Source organism: Nematolebias whitei, chromosome 9 (genome assembly GCF_014905685.2).
Source record: "Nematolebias whitei isolate Nwh7 chromosome 9, NemWhi1, whole genome shotgun sequence".
Lineage (NCBI taxonomy): Eukaryota > Metazoa > Chordata > Actinopteri > Cyprinodontiformes > Rivulidae > Nematolebias > Nematolebias whitei.
Window position 1 is genome coordinate 40,738,220 of NC_056506.1, and position 19,298 is coordinate 40,757,517.

The 19,298-nt window shown below is 38.5% G+C and overlaps 1 protein-coding gene across 1 annotated transcript in view; it reads right to left on the reverse strand.

The window, feature by feature from the left end:
• Positions 1-19,298, reverse strand: part of prkci (protein kinase C, iota) — a 28,553-nt gene that overhangs the window by 4,292 nt on the left and 4,963 nt on the right. The window contains exons 2-16 of the mRNA XM_037682355.1: positions 16,644-16,765; positions 14,034-14,123; positions 12,300-12,350; positions 11,240-11,325; positions 10,822-10,959; positions 10,655-10,712; positions 8,500-8,555; positions 8,294-8,320; positions 7,495-7,671; positions 6,738-6,835; positions 5,110-5,196; positions 4,847-4,982; positions 4,645-4,732; positions 2,088-2,213; positions 1,608-1,687 (exon numbers count right to left, since the gene is read on the reverse strand). Coding sequence (XP_037538283.1) covers positions 1,608-1,687; positions 2,088-2,213; positions 4,645-4,732; positions 4,847-4,982; positions 5,110-5,196; positions 6,738-6,835; positions 7,495-7,671; positions 8,294-8,320; positions 8,500-8,555; positions 10,655-10,712; positions 10,822-10,959; positions 11,240-11,325; positions 12,300-12,350; positions 14,034-14,123; positions 16,644-16,765 — 1,420 coding nt within the window. The remainder of the gene's footprint in view (positions 1-1,607; positions 1,688-2,087; positions 2,214-4,644; positions 4,733-4,846; positions 4,983-5,109; positions 5,197-6,737; positions 6,836-7,494; positions 7,672-8,293; positions 8,321-8,499; positions 8,556-10,654; positions 10,713-10,821; positions 10,960-11,239; positions 11,326-12,299; positions 12,351-14,033; positions 14,124-16,643; positions 16,766-19,298) is intronic.

Consider the following 19,298-nt stretch of genomic DNA (forward strand, 5'->3'; position numbering starts at 1 on the left):
ATCTAAACTTCCTACTCAAACAGTTAATTAGTGCCTTAAAGACTTTTTTTTTAGTTACTTCTTAATAAAATAAAGTCTAGAACAGACTTATTTTATTATTTTGTACTGATCAAAACAAAAAAATAATAAAAAGAGGTCCTGGTCTAGCCTTTCTGTGTGACGTTTACTCTTTCCCACTGAGCCTGCGTGGATTTCCTGTTCACCTTGATATTTCAAACACATTTCAGGGCAACTATGTCTGTGGTAACAATCCCGACTAATCCGTTAATGGACCAGCGACACCGTCACAGCTGGAATAAGCTACACCTAATAACCTACAACCATGTCCTGGAAATTAGATGGATCTACTAAAAGTATGCCGTTCTTTTATTTAGAAATAATAATCAAATGTGAGATGTATGACAACATAAAAACAACATCCATTTATAAAAAACTAAGTTTTGATGAAGCTACAAAACCACTTATTCTCTCGTTCTGCTTGAACAAACCGAGTTGCAGTTGTGACCATTTTTACATAAAGTTCACACGCTCAGAGCTGAATAATAAGCTGAGACCTCTGCAGATGGAAAACGAGCGTTCCCAAACTGTGACCGATCCTCTTTAACCTGAGGGATTCACTGGTTCTGTTAAAAAGAACTGCTGAGCCTCTAGTGATGAGCACAATTATCAGTTTTAGGCAACACAAGAAGAAACTGAACATTTAAGCAGAACCAAAGCAGAATGGGCAGCATAAGAAGCCATTATAAAACATACAATAAATGTTACATTTTAAGTTCTCCAATTATTAGACTATTGTGATTTAGGACCACTGCAAAACTATATGTCAGGGCTATGCAATTAGCGGCCCGTGGGCCACTTCCAGCCCGCAAGTGATACCAGTCCAGTCCACTAATGAGTTCATAAATTTATTTATGATTTTTTTTTTTGTTCTGTTTATTGCATTTATGATTCAATGCAATAAAACAAACACATTTAAAAGGAATAGATCAATGAAAAACTTGAGTTTATTTACATGACTTTAATCGCTGGATATCCAGCCCTTGAGCTGCTCGCTTTCACAAACTGTGGCCCCCTGAGCAGTTTAGATTAATAGCTCTGCTATTTTAGTTTTTGGGCCTAATTGTTATTTTAAACCTTAAAAACAAACAACTGACAAAAATCTGAAGTTGGGATTTAAGAGCAAAGAAGAAAACAAAATCGTGAACTTGTTTACCAAACCGACTACGGTAAATTTCTTGAAATCTTGCAGTTTAAAAATCCCCCTTCTTCTAATACCAACCTCCAAAAAGCACAGTAATCAAGTTCAAGTCGGAGGTGGAACAAAATTATGTACACAGGGTCCCAGTTACACCCAAAAATAGATTTAAGATAAACGCTAAACACTAACAATGTAAAATAATACGGCGTAAAAACAGCAGCCCTAACACGAGTCTGTGGTGAATAAAATGGATAAAATAATAATAAAATGAATAGAACCACAGTGAGGGAGCGGCGTAGTTAAATTAGATGGAGGAAAGAAAAATGCAGGACAGTAAGAGATCACAGCAGACGAACAGAGCAATGGACACTGTTTAAGACCAACGCAGACCTATCTAATCCCTGCTTACCTTGTTGAGGAATCCTTTGAGAACGCTGGCAGCTTTTACTGACAACGAGCGGGGGATTCGGATCTGTTTTTCCAATATAACTGCAGGGAGTGGGAAAGAGATGGAGGAGGGAGGAGAACAACTATTATGAGATGCTCAGACTGACTTCACTGGCACAAAAATAAAATGACAAGTTACTGACACTGCTACAGTTTGGAGCCCAGTGCCCATCATACAGCAGGCCTGCGATAACGTCTTCTATTGTGTATTAAGCTGTAAATCTAACACCTTAGTGGCTATTCTAAGAAAAACAAACATATTTGGAGACCATATTATAATGAAATACAGAGAAAACACATATTTTCACACATTTCCCTGCAACAGATGGTGTGTTGATGGTACCCACTGAAGCTGTTAATAAAAAGGTGTTGCATGCTTCCACACAGCAGTTTTATTTTTTATTCCAACGATGCGTCTTAGCAGGGTGCGTGTGCGCGTTACCTTGGAAGAGGTAGTCTTCTGTGTTTTGGTCTGGATTGTCTGAGCTGCCGACGATGTCGAACGGCGACCGGCCCGCCATCATCTCGAACATCAGAACACCAAGCGCCCACCAGTCCACGCTGAACCCTGAGACGCACACGCACGGTTTGTTACAGCTCGTGTTTGAGACGCGAAGGGAGCAAAACTGAGCCGAAGAAGTTTTAAAACTTCCAGGAAACTAAAGACAAGCGTGAGTTGACAGCAATTAAAAAGACGGATGCACCGACATCTAATGACGTGTTTTGGATGATTATAAATCCTGTGTGAATCACTGCATATGGCTGCACAGATCAGTGTGTGAAAGAATCCTTCCACACCTAAACTAAATTATCTGGTCACGTAAACATCGCTCTTTCATTGATGATTCAATAAGGGATGAAAATGCTTTAAATAATTTGATGGGAAATTATAAAATGTTTCAAGTGAAGCTCAAGAAATGGTCACTGAGCAACATTGTGTGATTTTTTTTTTCACTAAACAGGTAAATAAAATATTTTTTTATTTTAAAATTAATATAAAAATGTTCAACATGTGTAGGAGAAAAAAAAAACCTGTTTAAAGTGGGTACATCATGAGCGTGTGTAACTCAAGCACAAACACAAGTAAACAAAAGTCAACAAAAACAAAACACGAGAAGCAGCTGACAGTCAGTTCTGACCCGGATCTGTTGGTAAGAACGAACCTCAGGTCTCAGTCCAACATATTTTATTCTTCAAAGTTAACTATTACTTCCAACTTTTTGGTTTTCTGCCACTGTTTTAGGAAACTTTTTATGAATTGATATAAATGTGTGATGTGACCAAACTGTGCACAGTCACACACCTGAAGTGAGCACAAATGAATATGTGCAAACAGGCCTCTGCAAAACTCTGTACAGTAGTACAGTAGTAGATACTTCGTGGTTCGACTTTCGCGTGTTTTCAACGTAAAATTGTACACGACATATGATTGGCTGATTGATGGAAGGCGACTAACCAGAGCTTTTATCTGAGGTGCGGACTGGCCATTGGGAGCACTGGGATATTTCTCGGTGGCCTGGCCCACTCAGTGATAGCCGAGGGACCCCGTCCTCTCCCTTTCTGAGGCTGACTGTCACAGCAGAGCAGAGACACACAACAGGAGGGCATGCAACCCGTTGTGTGTCTCTGCTCTGCTGTGACAGATAGCCTCAGAAAGAGAAAGGAGGGGGCGGGGTCTGTCTTTCCCCATTGCTGCTGTGGGAGCTTCAGTTAGGCGGATACCAGAGTGAGCGTCATGGATTGTTTATTTACAATAATCAAGCGTGACCTGAACCGAGCCTTTAGACCACCTTGGCGATAACTGAGCGGGCCAGGCCACCAGGAAATGTCCCAGTGCCCCCGATGGCCAGTCTGCCCGCTGGCACTGACTGGCTCAGTAACCGTAGCATCAACTGTAGCATGTTTTTTTTTTTATTTGTTTTACATCACTTCTTTAAATACTTTTCATTTTACATGCTCTCATATGAATGTTTATTGTGTGTACTTCATTTATGGCTTTTTTAAAAAACAGGCCTCTATTGTAAATTAATCCCCATGAGACAAAAAGCCAAACCTGTTTAAATAAAAGTTGAATGAATTAATCAGACTGTCTGCTCTCTTTCGATGTGCTCTTTTAGAGCGTTTAGAGGAGTTTAGAACATTGTTAAGAACATTTCAAGAGTGTGTGAAGGGCTTTAAAGCCTTAATATATATATAAAATAAACATAACGTCCCTACTTCGTGGATTTTCACCTATCGCAAGGGTGTCTGGAACGTAACCCCTGCGATAATGGAGGAACTATTGTAATTTAATTAGGTCTAAAATTTCCAAAACTTTACTTTCACCGAAGCACTAATGTGGATCATGTTCCTTATTGTATGAGACTTGATAAAACCAGGATTCTGTACATGTCTTCAGTATGATTCCCATGTTGAAATAAAGTATTGTTCTTAGAAACCGTGTTTGTAAGCAGCCGATTTTGTCATGTGAAGTAAAGCAAATGAAAACAAAAGCCTAAATTGTTTTTAATTGCTGTGAAACTTGTCGCTATGATACCACTTTGGTTTCCAGGGAGCTTCTTCTATTTTTATTTGATCATGGTAAGTGTATGAATGTACGTAGAGATAAGCCTCATGTTATATTTGACTTGAAACTCCATCTAACCTTTGCCGTAACTACAATTCATCAGATTTTGAGTCATAAATTGAGTCTTTCACCCCCATTGGTTTTTCCATCCAGTATATTATGAGTTTAAAAAGGACAGCATTTCAATGGGGTGGGACGAATCACAACTGTCTTGGTATAATAGGGATGTGACGATTAACCAATTTGTACCAAGTTAGGGCAGTCTTGTACCGGTGTAGTTTTGGGTTGAAATCTAGATGCATCCTTCTATTTGGTTGTTGTTCAATAAAATCAGATTTGTTTAATGATTATGATGAGTCTACAAGCATGTTTGTTTTATGCAACCACTATAAAAACATATTTCTGCTAAGCGAATATGTGTTGTGATTCTCACCGTAATCCTCTCCTCGGAGTATTTCAGGAGCGATGTAATTGGGGGTACCACAAAAAGTGCATGTCGTATCGCCCGGTCTCAAGCCCTCCTGCAAAAACATGAAGATCATCCGCTTGAATTCATCTCAGAGGGGTACATGTGCAGCTGTGGCATCACAAGATTACTCAATGTGTAAATAATAATAATAATAAAATAAAAACACCTTGCACATTCCGTAGTCTGTAAGTTTGATGTGTCCCTCTGAATCCAGCAGCACGTTGTCCAGTTTCAGGTCTCTGTAAATGATTCCTCGCTCGTGGAGATAGTTGAGCGCCAGACTGATCTCTGCCGAGTAGAATCTAAAAATAAAAATAAAAAAAATACAAAAGGAGGACATTTGAAAAACTCAAAACACGTCAACTTTGGCAAAATACATGAAATTCAATCTGTCGCTCTGACTTTAAATACACGAGAGTCTGATTTTACCTAGCGTGTTCTTCTGGGAGTTTCCTTTGTCTTTGCATGTGAAACATGAGATCTCCTCCATTTACATATTCAATAACAAAGAAGAGTCTGTGGAGGAAAATATATATTTTACTGTATTTATGTACATTAGGGTGGCTGTAAAACAAAAAAATAACAGGACAACAAAAAATCAAGCATACTACCTCTACAAATGGTTCAACTTTCCAATTTATTTACAAATCTTTAATGCATTAAAGAAATGAGTCGAGGGGGTTTTACTGTGGCAGGTATTTTCCCCATAACCTTAACCTCACCAATTTGCTGAGCTTAAAAATAGCTTTCTTCACTTATACTTCTGTAACTTATACGAGCACCCACTGCCGATGGTTTCTGCCCACAACTGACAAAACACTCAGCTATCTTTAAAATCAATCCAGTAATGATGTCATTATTATTGTTGTAAAAAAAACCCTGATGTTTATGTTTGTTTGCTAAAAAGGCAGCTTCTTAAACAAAGGTCCGTTATGTTCTACTGAACTTTTGCACCTTCAAATCTCAGGATTCACTTCATGGCATTCATCTGGATTTTAAAACTAAAATCTTTGTACAATTTTTAAACACTTAAAACTATTTTTAAATGATTCATCCTCAAATAGAAAACAACTGCACAGTGTCACAAGCTTTTAAAAATAATCTTTATACTTTTGAACAGCTGGTCCAAAAGTTTAATATTTACAAGTCAATTTTTTTTAGATATCTGCAGTGGAGACATTTTGGGAGATCCAACTCTGACTGGTTTTCCTTTGTACCTCTCTAAGCTTTTTGTGGCTAAGACTTTAGAGTGCAGGTCTAATACTAAGGGGACCCTCAGCAACATTTATACACTGCTCAGTTCCATGAGTCCAGCTTGGACTCCCTTAAACTGAAATGGGAAGCTAACCTAGAAGAACCTATATCAGACTCAATCTGGGGAAGGATCATAAAGAACATTTACTCATCTACATGATGTAATTCAAGTCAAGGTGGTGCACAGGCTGCACTGGTCCAAAGACAAGCTGTCCAAGATCAAGGCCGATCTGGACCCAGCATACAACCGTTGCAGACGAACTCTAGCTACACTCCTGCATACATTCTGTACCTGTTCCAAGCTGCCAAATTTTTGGCAATCTATATTTGACACCGTCTCTGGAGTATGTGGCAAAACTGTACACTCATCTCACTGTTCGGGGTGGTCCGGGTGGATATGTCCTTCAGCACGAGTGAGAAGGATGTGATTGCCTTTGGCTCTCTGCTGGCCAGGAGGCTAATTGTGTGCAACTGGAAGGACCCACACACCCCAACATATGTGCAATGGACAAAAGAGATGACGTACCACATTCATTTAGAAAAAATAAGACATACCCTGAAGGGTTGCGCAAAAAGATTTTGAGACACGTGGCAGCCCTTTGTGGCATATGTGAAAAACTTGTAAGTGCTTGTGTGATTTGTTTTTGTTTATATATATATGACTGATCTGGTGTGAGAGGGATGGGGTGGAAGGTTTTTTTTTGTGAGAATGTTACGTCTTAAATGCAAAAAAAATAAAAATAAAAAAAATAAATAAAAAAAAACTGTTAAAAAAATATTTAAATAATGGGAAGAAGTCTCACCTGCTTTCTGTCTGAAAACAAGAGTGAAGGCCGACCAGGAACGGATGATTAGAGGCCTGCTCAAAGACGTGCTTTTCCGTTTGGACCCAATCAATGTCCTGGAAGAGAAACACACAAAAACACACCCAAACGTCAATCAGGGATCATTCTAACATAGTACCCTTGAAACTATAAAAGCTGAATAAGCAGCGAGTCCCATCGATCGTGCGACAAAAGCTTGGGGTCGTGTCGAAGGCTTCCAGCTGCAGAAGAAAAAGGCGGAGCTAAGAGAAGCAGACGCAGGTGCCATCAACGTCTGGAAGATAATGCGTCTGGACACGGATGCTACTCACGCTGACAGCACAACACTTGAGCATTGATCGAGAGGCGCTTGTCAATTTGTCAATCATGCTAAGTGCTTCTAATCAAGGCTAACTACTCGTGTTTCCGCTGGCTGAGCTGCCACACGTGTTGCCTGAGATCAATTTCTGATGAGACGATGATTTATCTACATCTTCTTAGTAAAACTGATGGCTCTAAAAAGGACTGTCAAGTTAGTAAAGGGTTTCAGGAACGATACATGATATCAGTGCTCAATCATGACACAGATGTTCTTTACACTATAAATAACTCAAAGTGATAACTCTGTTAATTTCATACACAAAAACTCGTTACCTCACCAATACAGGCCAAAGTGTAACTCGTTTCTAACCTCTGCCTGTGGCATCCTGAAAGAGTAAAAAAACAAAAACTGCAGAGGTAAATCGGGCATCAGTACCTCATCATCATTGACGAGCTCCTTCTTGACGACCTTCATGGCGTAGATGCGCTCCGTCTTCTTCAGCTGCACCAGCAGCACCTTAGCGTAGCTGCCTCTGCCGATCACCCGTAGCAGCTCGAAGTCTGCCAGGCCCAGGCTGGAGGTCGACTTCCCAGTGACTCCGCTGCTCCGCGCCTGGGGGGTAATTACCGCCGGAGCAGAACACATTGATGAGAAGTCCGTAAAATAATAGCGTTCAAACAGTAAACAACCCCACGCGAGTCAATTCGAAATGAATCATTTGTGCTCATCAAGATTTCTCAATATAATTTCATCCATAAATTATTGACAGAGATGATGATCTGGTTTAGACAAGAGGATGATTTCCTTTGGGTGACTTTGTAAATGAGATTGAAACCCCCTCCCTGTTGAACTTTTAGAGAATAAATCTTAGTAATGATTTTCACTCATCCAATTAAAAAAAAAACCCAACATGCTGATTCCATTAGTTTAGGCGGCCATATTGCAGTTATACTTCTCTGTAAACATGACTCCCACTTTCTCCATTTCCTCGCCCTTCTTTCCTCCTTTTATATAATCATCACTGTAGTGGACTACTTTGAAATCCTATCCAATACACCTCTGTTCCTGAGAGAACTTCATCCTAAGAGCCAGAAAAATATCTGCAGAAAAGACTTGCCCTAACCCCAAATACAGAACCCCACATATCGTTTGAAACCATAAATCAGTCTCTTACGCTAAAAGCTGTGAAAAAGGGGTTATTTAATTAGCTTGACCAAAGGAAATCAATACCTACCACACTGCTAGGGTGCATGAATGCTCTCTAAAATAGATACACAGGTAAAAAACTGAACACCCAAATGCACATCATGAACAAATAGATTATTATCATCCCTCTAATTACACATTACCCTGTTTTATTTTCCTACCTGAACTGTTTCTGTCTCTAAGGATGATTAAATGTAATCACAAATCAACAGCGTTTCCAAAGGTTTCTCTCACCTCTTTCTCCACTCCATCATAATTCAAGCTTTCTCTGGAGTCTTTATTCTGAGGGCCTGAAGGAGAGAGAGGAGAGGAAGATGAGTGCAGAGAAAGTGACAGACACAGTGACAGACATACATAAGGAGAGGGGGAGGCAGGAGGAGAAAGGAGAAAGAGGAGAGAAAATATGTGCGAGACAGTCACACGCTTTGTTCACAAGTCTGTGCAGAGCCGGAGAAAATTTTCTCAGTTAAAAAAAAAAACAAAAAACCTCACATTTGTTCTGACGCTTTTAATAATGCAGAAAAAAAAATGCACGATTGTGAATGTGATTCTGATGTTTTCACAAAACGCCCCGGGTGGCCTAGAGGCATCCACAGCCAGAGTGTCAGCTGCTTCTCTATCAATAGCAACAACAATCCTAAGCTCCGAGTTCAGTCAACCTCTCATCCACCTGATTGGACTTAAGTCTGGTGTTGCACAGAAACCCCCTAAATGCATCTGAACAACTTGTCGAGGTGGTTCAACTGGAGCCAGGAGGCCAACAAATTTATTCTTAAAAAGGCAAGTTTTTATATATGTTGTCTTTTTTTCCATATATTTGTCAAAAACACTAAAAGCAACAACAAATTTATTCTAACAAAAACAGTTTTAAACAAGATTTATTGTTTTATTCAAGAGCTATTAAAGGACCAAATTTGCAGCAGATGTAGGAAATGAAGGATCTCTCATGTCAGTTTTGTCCCCCCCCCCACCCCCAAGGATGTGATTTCTAAATACTGTTTATCTGCTTCAGAAACAGGTCAGCCACTACACTGTGTATTTAATTCAATTCAATTCAAAAATACTTTATTAATCCCAAAAGGAAATTAAATGTTCTTGTCACTCATTATCCTTGTTTCATTAAGAGATGTTATAGATAAGGATGGCTGCAGGCAGGAAGTATCTCTTGTATACGTTCGTCCCACAGTGGATCCGAAGAAAATGACCGCAGACGCCGTCCGATCCGTCCACCCAGACTCGGCTGGCCTCTCGGTTCCACCGGGCTGCAGGACCACCCGAATCCCAGGAAGAATTCCTCCCTGAGTGATGGCCTCTCTTCCCAGCAGCTGCTGAGCTCCTCGTCAATGCAGACAGCCGGCTGCAGGTGTCAGGAGACAATCCTGGTCCTTGCTGTCATGAGCAATGTTTTCTACCTGTTCCAGGATCTCAGTGCTCAGGCACTTGAGCACAGCCGGAAGGGAGATGGGATTGCATCTACGGCACTTCCTTTTTCAACTCATTTGACATTTGGGGCTGTGGTTGAGGTATTATTTGAGCTTTTGAGATGTTAATCGGCTGCTCCCAGGTGTAGAAACCACCTTGTTGTCATGGTTACGCATCATAACAAATGTCCAAAAGTAAAAAAAGTTACAGTAAAAATCCTTCCAGCTGCACAGAATCTGATACCAGAGGAAACAATCAACCAAAAAAGTTGATTTACATCCAGAAAAGGAGGAATTTAAGTTTCCAAAAGCAAAATCTCAGAATGAATGTAACAGCTACTCCAACATGCAGCCACCCCAAGTGGCACAATTGTAGAAGACATGTATTATTGTTGCAAAAATACTACTGCATGCCAGTAAAAGAAGCTCTCTTTTGTAAGTTGTTGCAGATGCAACAAAATAAACTATTATTCAAGATATTCTTTCAAAGGCTTAATGTTAAGAGTGGAGTCAACTACATCCTACATCTCGAGCTAGGTGGCCTTTTTTTGTGCTTGAATGAGTCGAGGATCAGTGCTGAGCAGCTAAACTTTAATAACCCAGATTTGAAAAGTGGTCTGTGAAAAATAAACCTGAAAAATCTTCAAACACCTTGAATATAACAGCTCAAGGCCACTTTACAGGAAAACCAGGAGAAAATCTGACACTTTGGATGCAAAATATCGACATCTTAACACAAAATGCATGTTTGTGGTGTGTTGTTAAAAATGTACAGTCAGACAAGATACAAGATTAGAAGCTCAGGAGAGCTGATAAACAGTCCTTTCATAGAATAAAAGTCTAAAGGTTTCGCATGCATTTCAGAAGATGAACAGTTCAGATGATGTTTGTTTCTTTGCACTTCTAAACATCAATAAATCATTTCCCTCTAAAGTTAAAGGATTTCTTTGTGTGTATTTGCGTGTTACCTTGGTGATTAGCTGCGTCTGATGACTGACTCGATGGTGGGCTGGGCATAATTGGTTCCTGGACAACATTCATCAGTAATTAATAATATATAATAATAAATTCTACATTATGTCCAATTTAAGGATCACTCTGAAATAAAGAGCATGACGATTGTCACAGATCTCACCTGGATCATCTGTCTGCCGCACTCCATCGTGACCAGTTTATGGCACTTCTTGTGCACCAGCAGTTTGCAGTTGATGCATTTGTAACCTTGTCTTCCCAGACCCCAGATTCGATCTGCACAGATGGCACAATGGGCTCGCTGCACCGAGGGTTGGATAGAAAAAAAAAAAAAATTATTTCCACTTTATATTTTAAAAATAAAATATTCTGCTTTAGAAAAAAAGACTGCTAGCTTGCATGAATCTGTCCCTAAGCTTTACACAACACATAAATACTGTATTCCCTGAACCAGTACCTTTATAGCAATCCACAAAATATGAAATACATTTGTATTGATCAGAAAGAACATTTTGAAACAAAACAAAAACAACACAAATCTTAGCAACCTTAAAGAATCTGTTTTTAGATTCAGGTCTCACCCTGTTAAACCGTTTGGCCTGAAAGGCATGTCCGCTCGCATAATAGAGCTTCCTCCAGCGCCGAGCGCCGCGGCGATATATGGACTCTGTGGAGAAAAAAAAATAATAGCTTCAACAAATTCATACAGATTTGTTTGTTGAAAAATTAAATCAAAACCTGAAGACAATCGGTTCAACGCAAACCTCGTTTTCCTGCCGGAGCATCGTCAGGATTTGATTTAAACACATGAACCATCTCATTGTTTACATTTCATAGTACAACTTTTGGAGATTTATGACACAACATGTTGTTTTTGTAAAATATATTCAGAATAAATCCAAAAGCCTGTGGATTTTAAAACATTTATTACAAGAAAACAAAATATTGCAGGCTTGTAAAAAAACAAAACGTAAATGTATTCCAATCATTTTTTTAAGTAAATAAATGTTAACGTTAATCATTTTGAGGGAAAATTTTACTAGCACAATTTGTTAATTAACCAAATTAGCAAATTGATCTCTAAGATAAAGCAGCTAAAGAGCCTCAGAAACTATAATTGATTAGGCTCGTTAAGCTGACATTACATCACCAATACATGGTCAAAAAAACCCATCTGTTAAAATACAGTCAGTATTTTCTGATAAACTACTTTAAAATATTTTTCTTTTTTGCAGTGGGCAGATTTTTAGATTAAACGGCACTGGTGTTATTAATTTTATTTAATTATCCTTCAAAGATGCAGAAAATCTACGCCTAAGTGTTTTTATCTGAGCCAGAGTACTTGTTTTTCCAAGAACCGAGAGAAACAACTGAGCAGAACAGCTAACGAATGAAACATGAACTACTACCACATGCTCGGAAACTATTTCAAAAAATGATTTACAAACTAATTTAAAAAGCTCAGGATCTAAATTATGCTAAGTTTTGAGCACACGTATTTAAATAAAGGCTTTTATTAAATTTACCAGAATAAAGCGTTATTTGAGAGCCTTTAAACTTGAAAGAAAGAGTCTTAAGTGTTAATTACAAGTAGGTTATATAAATTTAGCAAATCTTAAGAGTGGAAACGATTAAACTTACTGTCTTCTCCTGGACACGGCATGCCAGGTTTCTCAGGTACACATGGAAAAACTGGAAAGAAAGCAGAAATATCTTTAAGAAAACTTGTTCACGTGACGAGGCAGATAAGGTCAGCAGTTGTCATGTGAGGCTGTTTTGATGATGCTGAGTAAATTTCAGCAGCATTTCAGGCGCTATGGTACTGTCCTAACAGCTTAAGTACCACAGATGATACAAAGAGAAACTTTTCAAAGCGTAGAACAGCCAAGGTTACAACAACCACTATAAGTGTTTTTAACACTTATAACCTGTGGCAATTTTTTTTTGCCTCAAGCAAATCCTAATGAAATTCACCAACAAGTGTGTTTTTGTGCACCACTTACAGAAAAATAGGAAACAAACAACCTTTTAGTAGTCTGTGACATGGAGATGACCTAGACCTGGAGCGGTGTGAGTCAGAGGCGAGCCGACGAGCTCGTTAATGCGAAGACCTGGCAGCCCCCTGGGGCCCTCATATATCCTCTTTTTAACACCTCCACCTAAATTCATCTCCAGCCTTCACAGTGGCATCCACTGCACTCCTGACCTGGCACTTCAGATTTGATTAAAACATTACGTTAATCAGTTTCCATCGCTCACGCTGCCATCTGAAGGTTACATCGCACAGAGCTCGAGCTTTGAAACCCTCAACACTTCAAATATTTGAATTACCCCTCACTGCAAATCTAAGAAGTAACAACTATTTGTCAACAGGTTCAGATAGGGAAGTGAACAAGCTCACGAGCTAAAAGGACAGACATCAGCAGCTAAAAAACTCTTTTTACAGGCATTGATCAATGCTTCTGTGTTGTGTAGTAACTGCCTGTATACAAAAGCCAGAAACATGAATGCAAACAGACCTGAAAAGTCAAAGAAAGCTGCAAACAAACATGTTTTTTATTTAATTGATTGTGAGCATCTAAATGCTCTGTTCACACAGGACTAAAGCTGAATTCTTATTCCCTGAAGAAATGTATCAAAGATGGTTATGACACCAGTGTCATTTATTTTAAAGACACCCTCCGTTTGCTGCTTTTACACACCAACACACAGTGATGCCCTGACTGCACAGTCTACACTTGGGGTGCAACAATTAGCACATACACCAAATACCATATGTAGCGTTGAGGGCGGCCATCGACTGCTTGACAATAATGTGACAAAGAACTGTAAATTGTTTTTAAAATACCTAAACTGCTTAAAAAATATAAACAATTGTATTGCATGGAAACAAAATAGTTGTTTATTTTGTTGAAAACTACAACTGTATCAGGTATTTAACATCAACTCCCCAACAACAAAAAGCAAAAGTTTTTTATGGGGTAGTAAGAATATGCAGAATATATATTTATTTTGATGATTGGTATATTTAGTAAGGCCTGTCAAATATTAACAAAGAGCACAAAATACTGGTACATAACCACTACATTATTATATTTTGCATCTGCCAAACTGGATATTTAACATGGCAAAGCTCAGCCACTACAATCCTGGACCTGAGGTCTCATGAGATGTCCCTTACTAATCAAAAATAGAACATACATTTATGCTGTCAACTTGTAATACCGGACCCAACAGGAGCAGCAGAAGAGCAAAATGTGCAGTTTTCTTGGCTGCGGCCCAAGAACCTGGTTGGAATCCTCTTGACAGGTTCCATTCAGATCCTAAACGCGTGTAAACAAAATGTCTGCGTGGGGAAAAAAAAAAAAAACTCACTGTGAATAATGAGCTCCGAGTCTTTGTTGAGTTCATAGAGGCGCAGAGCTTCCTCCAATTCTAGCTGGGAAGACACGGTGCAGGGGTCACCTGGCAGCAGAGAAGAGACATACAATTAAAATAAGAAAATAATTTAATTTAATGCAAGAAATCAAGTAAAAGGTGGAAACAGCAGGATGTTATTCTCTTCTCCTGTTACGATGACTGCTGGCAATCATAAAGATGCATTTAGCACATATGTGGCGTTTACAGATCCATGCAAAACATATTAAACATTTTAGTAGTTCATGAATACTGGTCACCATTGCAAAGCACATTCACAAACACCGGCTACTTTTTCATGGAGCTTTTACAAACTAAATTGGTGATAAGACATCTATTTGCAGGGAAAATGAGACAAACATTGATCTGTGTAAATAAACTGTCTCCCACAATACATTAGAGTGGAGTCCAAATAATATATTAGAAGAGACGTTTAAAGTGATGTAACGTTGGAGAGTATGTAAGGCTCACTGGCAAGAAAAGAAAAAAGAAGGAGGCTTTTTTTGAGATGGTTAGCGTGAAAAAATTATTCTGTATTTTTGGTTTCAAAGATAAATGGGCAAAATTGTGACCTACACAGTGTGAAGTGTGACAAAATAAACAGTTTACTTAACAGAATAGTGCTAACTCCAATGCATGACTTATGTAAAAATTGAATTAAGCGGGAACTATATGGGAGAATGCAGTAAATGATTTTGCCATTGGTTTAATTTAATTTGTTCAAAATGCCACCAAGATGCACATTAATATCAAATGGAAAGATCAGCCGACACTAAAGCCACCATTTAGTTTTTATTCATATGGTTCCCTGACAGTGACAAAGTGTTCATGGAGTAATAAGCAGAGGAACAGAAACTCTGACATGTACTGGAAATTAAAATGAACTGCAGCATAAAAATGTTGAACAAGTCAAAGTTTTATTTGTTCAATGGTTTCTTTCACACAATTCTTTACTCTTTAAAGCACAGCATCTGCTTTAACTGAAAAAGACTAAATCAAAATACATTTTAAGGTCATACATTCGTCTTTCTTGGCTTCACTACATGGAGTTTTGTACTTTTATTCATCCATCATAATTCAAAGTGAGCCATCTCTGCATAGGCTACTCTGAAACAGCAGAGGACATCACAAGTAGCAGTATCCACACCATCCAGGACATACTACAGCCGGTGTCCGCGTAAAGCACACAGCATCATTAAGGACCACACCCACCCAGCACAAGGACTATTCCATTTACTACCTTCAGGCAGATAATACAGGAGTCTCTCATTGCGTACAAAAAGATTCAAAGACAGTTATTATTCCTAAGCCGTCAGATTACTGAACTCTTGATAATACTGAACAATTGACAATAACATTGCACTAAGCCACATCTGTGACACCTAATATGTTTATTGCTGCTGCACTACGTGTGTCTGTATCATGTATACAGTATAATAAATAAATAAAGCGATATGTGTTGTTGGCATTGTATATTCCCATACAATGGCAAAATTATTTCGCTGCATTTAACCCATTGCACCTGGGATACACCCAGGTGGAGCAGTGGGCAGCTATGTAAGCGCTGCCGCCCGGGGAGCAATTAGGGATTAGGTGTCCTGCTCAGAGACACCACGACATGCAGGAATGGCTGGGGATTGAACCTGGGACTTTTGGGTTCCAAGTCGGCTGCCCAAGTATGTCAAATCTCATGCCATATGTCATGTATGTCACATACGCATATCATGTACCTTACCATCATAATTCAATTAATCTCAATGTTACTCACCACCTGTGGAATAACCTGTCACACAATCTGTGTAGTTTGTTAGTTATGTACAATATATACCATGTGCAATTAAGCTTAAATTACTACCTATGAAATACTAATTCATACAAATTCATCCTACTTGCACAGTTATTTTAGTGAATCAAATCAGTTCTTCCCATCCTGAACATTTCATTGCACTGTTGACCTTGCATTAACCTGCATATGACAAATAAACAACATAACACAACATGTTCTTTACATAAACAACCTAAATGTGGCATCATAAAGCTGAATAAATGACACGATGAAGTCGAGCACTTGTGTGAAAATAAATATCCGCCAGTTTTCCTCAACAACAATATTTAGGTTAATATTAAAATATGTCAGTGAAATTTAGTATTTTTCCCAGAACTATTTTGAAATTATTTAGACACTGATTGCATAAGTTCATGTGACACAATGGCTGAGACAGCAGGAGAGAGGCATATCTGAACAGTGCACTTGGTAAAAACCACTTAACATTTTATTACTGACGCACGCTGACGACTCCGGTGATTGTCTGTGGGAGCTGGACTCTGACTCTAATGAGTTTTGGCAGGCTGACCTTCTCCGACGGCTCAATCTTTCCTATGACACAATTACTGCTGCCTGACAAACTGTCCGACACAAAACTGAAGAGGAGAGTTGGATGCTTCTGTACGGACAAGACGCTGCATCAGGGAAATATAACCTCTAAATTTGTCACACAAGTTATCGCAGACAACATTTCACTGGTTGTACGGTAGAACGGTGAAGGCTGAAGTGACAGGGAAGCATACCTTCCTCGTCGATCCACTTCATGGTGAAGAGCTGGTCGTTGTCCATGGAGCACATGTCCTTCACCTCCCCGTAAAGGTTCTCGTATGATATGGATGGTTCAAAATGTGTGATCATGATGTCCCTGCAGGAGGAGAATGGAAATTGTCAACAACCAGATGGGCTGGCTCAGCTCTAGCACAGAAAACACAAATGGAGGTTCTTAAATCAACAGCTTGTCAAAAATGTCACAGGACAAACGTTTTACATTAAATAATGAAGTATTTTAAGTTAATTTTGAAATCACATTGATTTATAAGTAAATAACCCGAGTTAGAGATGGGTTTTAGTTGAAACAAGTAAAAAGGCACCAAAAAAAAAAAAAAAAAGATAATCTTAAACGACTGACATAAAATTATTGGACATGTACTAAAAATAAAACAAATGAAAAATGAACAAATTCAAAAATAAATATTCAATATTATATTTTATGGACATTAAAACATGCAAGTTAGATAACAGTTGGGGTTAATCACTTATTATTGCTTGTAACAATTCTGTTTTCTAGTGTTTATGATGCATGGAATAACTGCTTAAAATATCAAAGACAATAAAATACATACTGTATTCTATAGCTAACGGGTGATATAATCAACATTAAATGGTCCAACAACAAATGGAAACCATGTACATTTTCTAGTTGGTCAGTTTGTAGGTTTGTATTTCGGCACAATTTCCTAGTTTCAGTTCAAACAGCAGTCTCGTAATCTTTGTCTCCCTCCAGCTGATGCACTGAAAGACAAACACTGCTGTGTGAGTCACACACAGTCTTGCACTTTGTCACAATTGTGCATTCATTTATCTGCACAGCCTGATTGTAGGAGTGAGGTGAACAAAAAGAGCAAACAAGTCTGTGAGGCAGAGAATCAAACTAAAACAGAAGAAATTAGAAACTATATTTGGCTTAACCGATATATTGGTTGCTGTGTCTCCATCCGTTTAACGACACAGAGACTTAGAATCACAGTGAAGACGTGAAGCCTCTTCAAATCTAAAATCTTCTTCTGTGGATAAAAAGTTTTTGATTAGATATAGTGTTTAGCTCTGACCGGTTAAAGCAGAGATGGGCTGCACATTATTATTGTATTGGATTTTGTGTAATTTCTTAATTAATTAATATTGTTTGGTCCAGACATAAGATCAAGAAAGGTCTGATTTCAGGAGGCTGTGAGTGGTAAGTAAAGAATAAACAGGGAGACAGAATGATCAAAATGCAAAAAAAAAAAAAAAGTGAATACTGTGTCAATTCTGGGCAGGCAGCTGGGGAGTGACCACAAAGAGAAAGACCTCTTCCTGCCCACGTTAAAGATGGACTCTGTTTTTCATCAAGTCGAGGGCTTTACCGCAGGAGGATAAAATCCAAAACACTTGGAGTAAACAGCGCTCTCGTTCAAGGACGTCTAGCGTACAAAAGGACGGCACTGATCGTGTAAGGTCAGCGTTGGGTCAGCACTTGCCAGGAGCAAGAACATAAATACACGATGAACTGATTTATTAGCTGATAATCCAATTTCACATTATGTTGATCATTTAAATTGACAAGTCATAATACTTCCACACAGCTGTTATTAAAACTGGCTATGGCTGAAAATCTCACACCAAGAAGGAATAATGCACTCTTAGCAATAACACACTGACGTTAGGAGTCAATCTTTCACTCCTACTCTTTTCTCACCCTCTTCCTCTTTCCTGCCAGTGTTAATGACTGCCTTGGAGGGGGGAGGAAAAGACAACTACACTCTGACAAATCTGATCTCACCTTCAGGCTCAGCGTAGCAGGTCTACTTCCTCCTAAAGCCCTGATAACAAGCAAGTAAACTACTGCACTGTAGTTCCCCTACTGTAGACTCAACTTTGTCATGTTTAACTGAACCCGAGCGCTGCGCATTCGTTAAACACCGTGGTTAAATTTCAGTAACATTTAAGGTACTCAGTGTGGAGCAGCTTACACAACACTGAGGCTGATAAAAGTGAAAAAACACAAAGCAAGGCAGTAATTTATTTTTCCCGTCAGAATTGGTTTTACAGGTTCTACAGCAGAACCATATCTTCTTTTCCTGAACATTTTAAAACACCCTGAAACAAATTGCAGTAGTTGTTAATTTTAATCTCAAGCAAAGATCAAGCTAGTGTGATAATTTGATGCAGAGCTGAAATAATCAATTCGCCTATTAGTTGATTTTACTGCACATAAGCCAATTAAGATAATAAATTCTGACGGGCACAAAATGAATAATATTCTGAATGTGTGATACCTTTTTATAATGGAAAACTAGCAGATATTGTTCTATTTTATGGCGTGGTAAAAAAAAAATAAAAATTGGCAATCTGATAAATTTGTAAGTTGCTGATAATTAAAAATGTCTTATGCAATTATAAATATACTTTTGTGTTTTTTTTCCATCCTTGAACATAACAGAAGATTTGGGTCGGATAAGAACCTGAGAACTGAGCAACAAGAATATTAAATCTTTAAAACACAGCTAAAAGAGAAAATATGGTAAAATATAAAGCAATTAGAAATATTTGATATCCAAAGAAAAGCCAAAAAAAGTTAACATTGTAACCATTCAAATTAAAAATAAATAAATAATTAATTAATAATAATAACAATAATA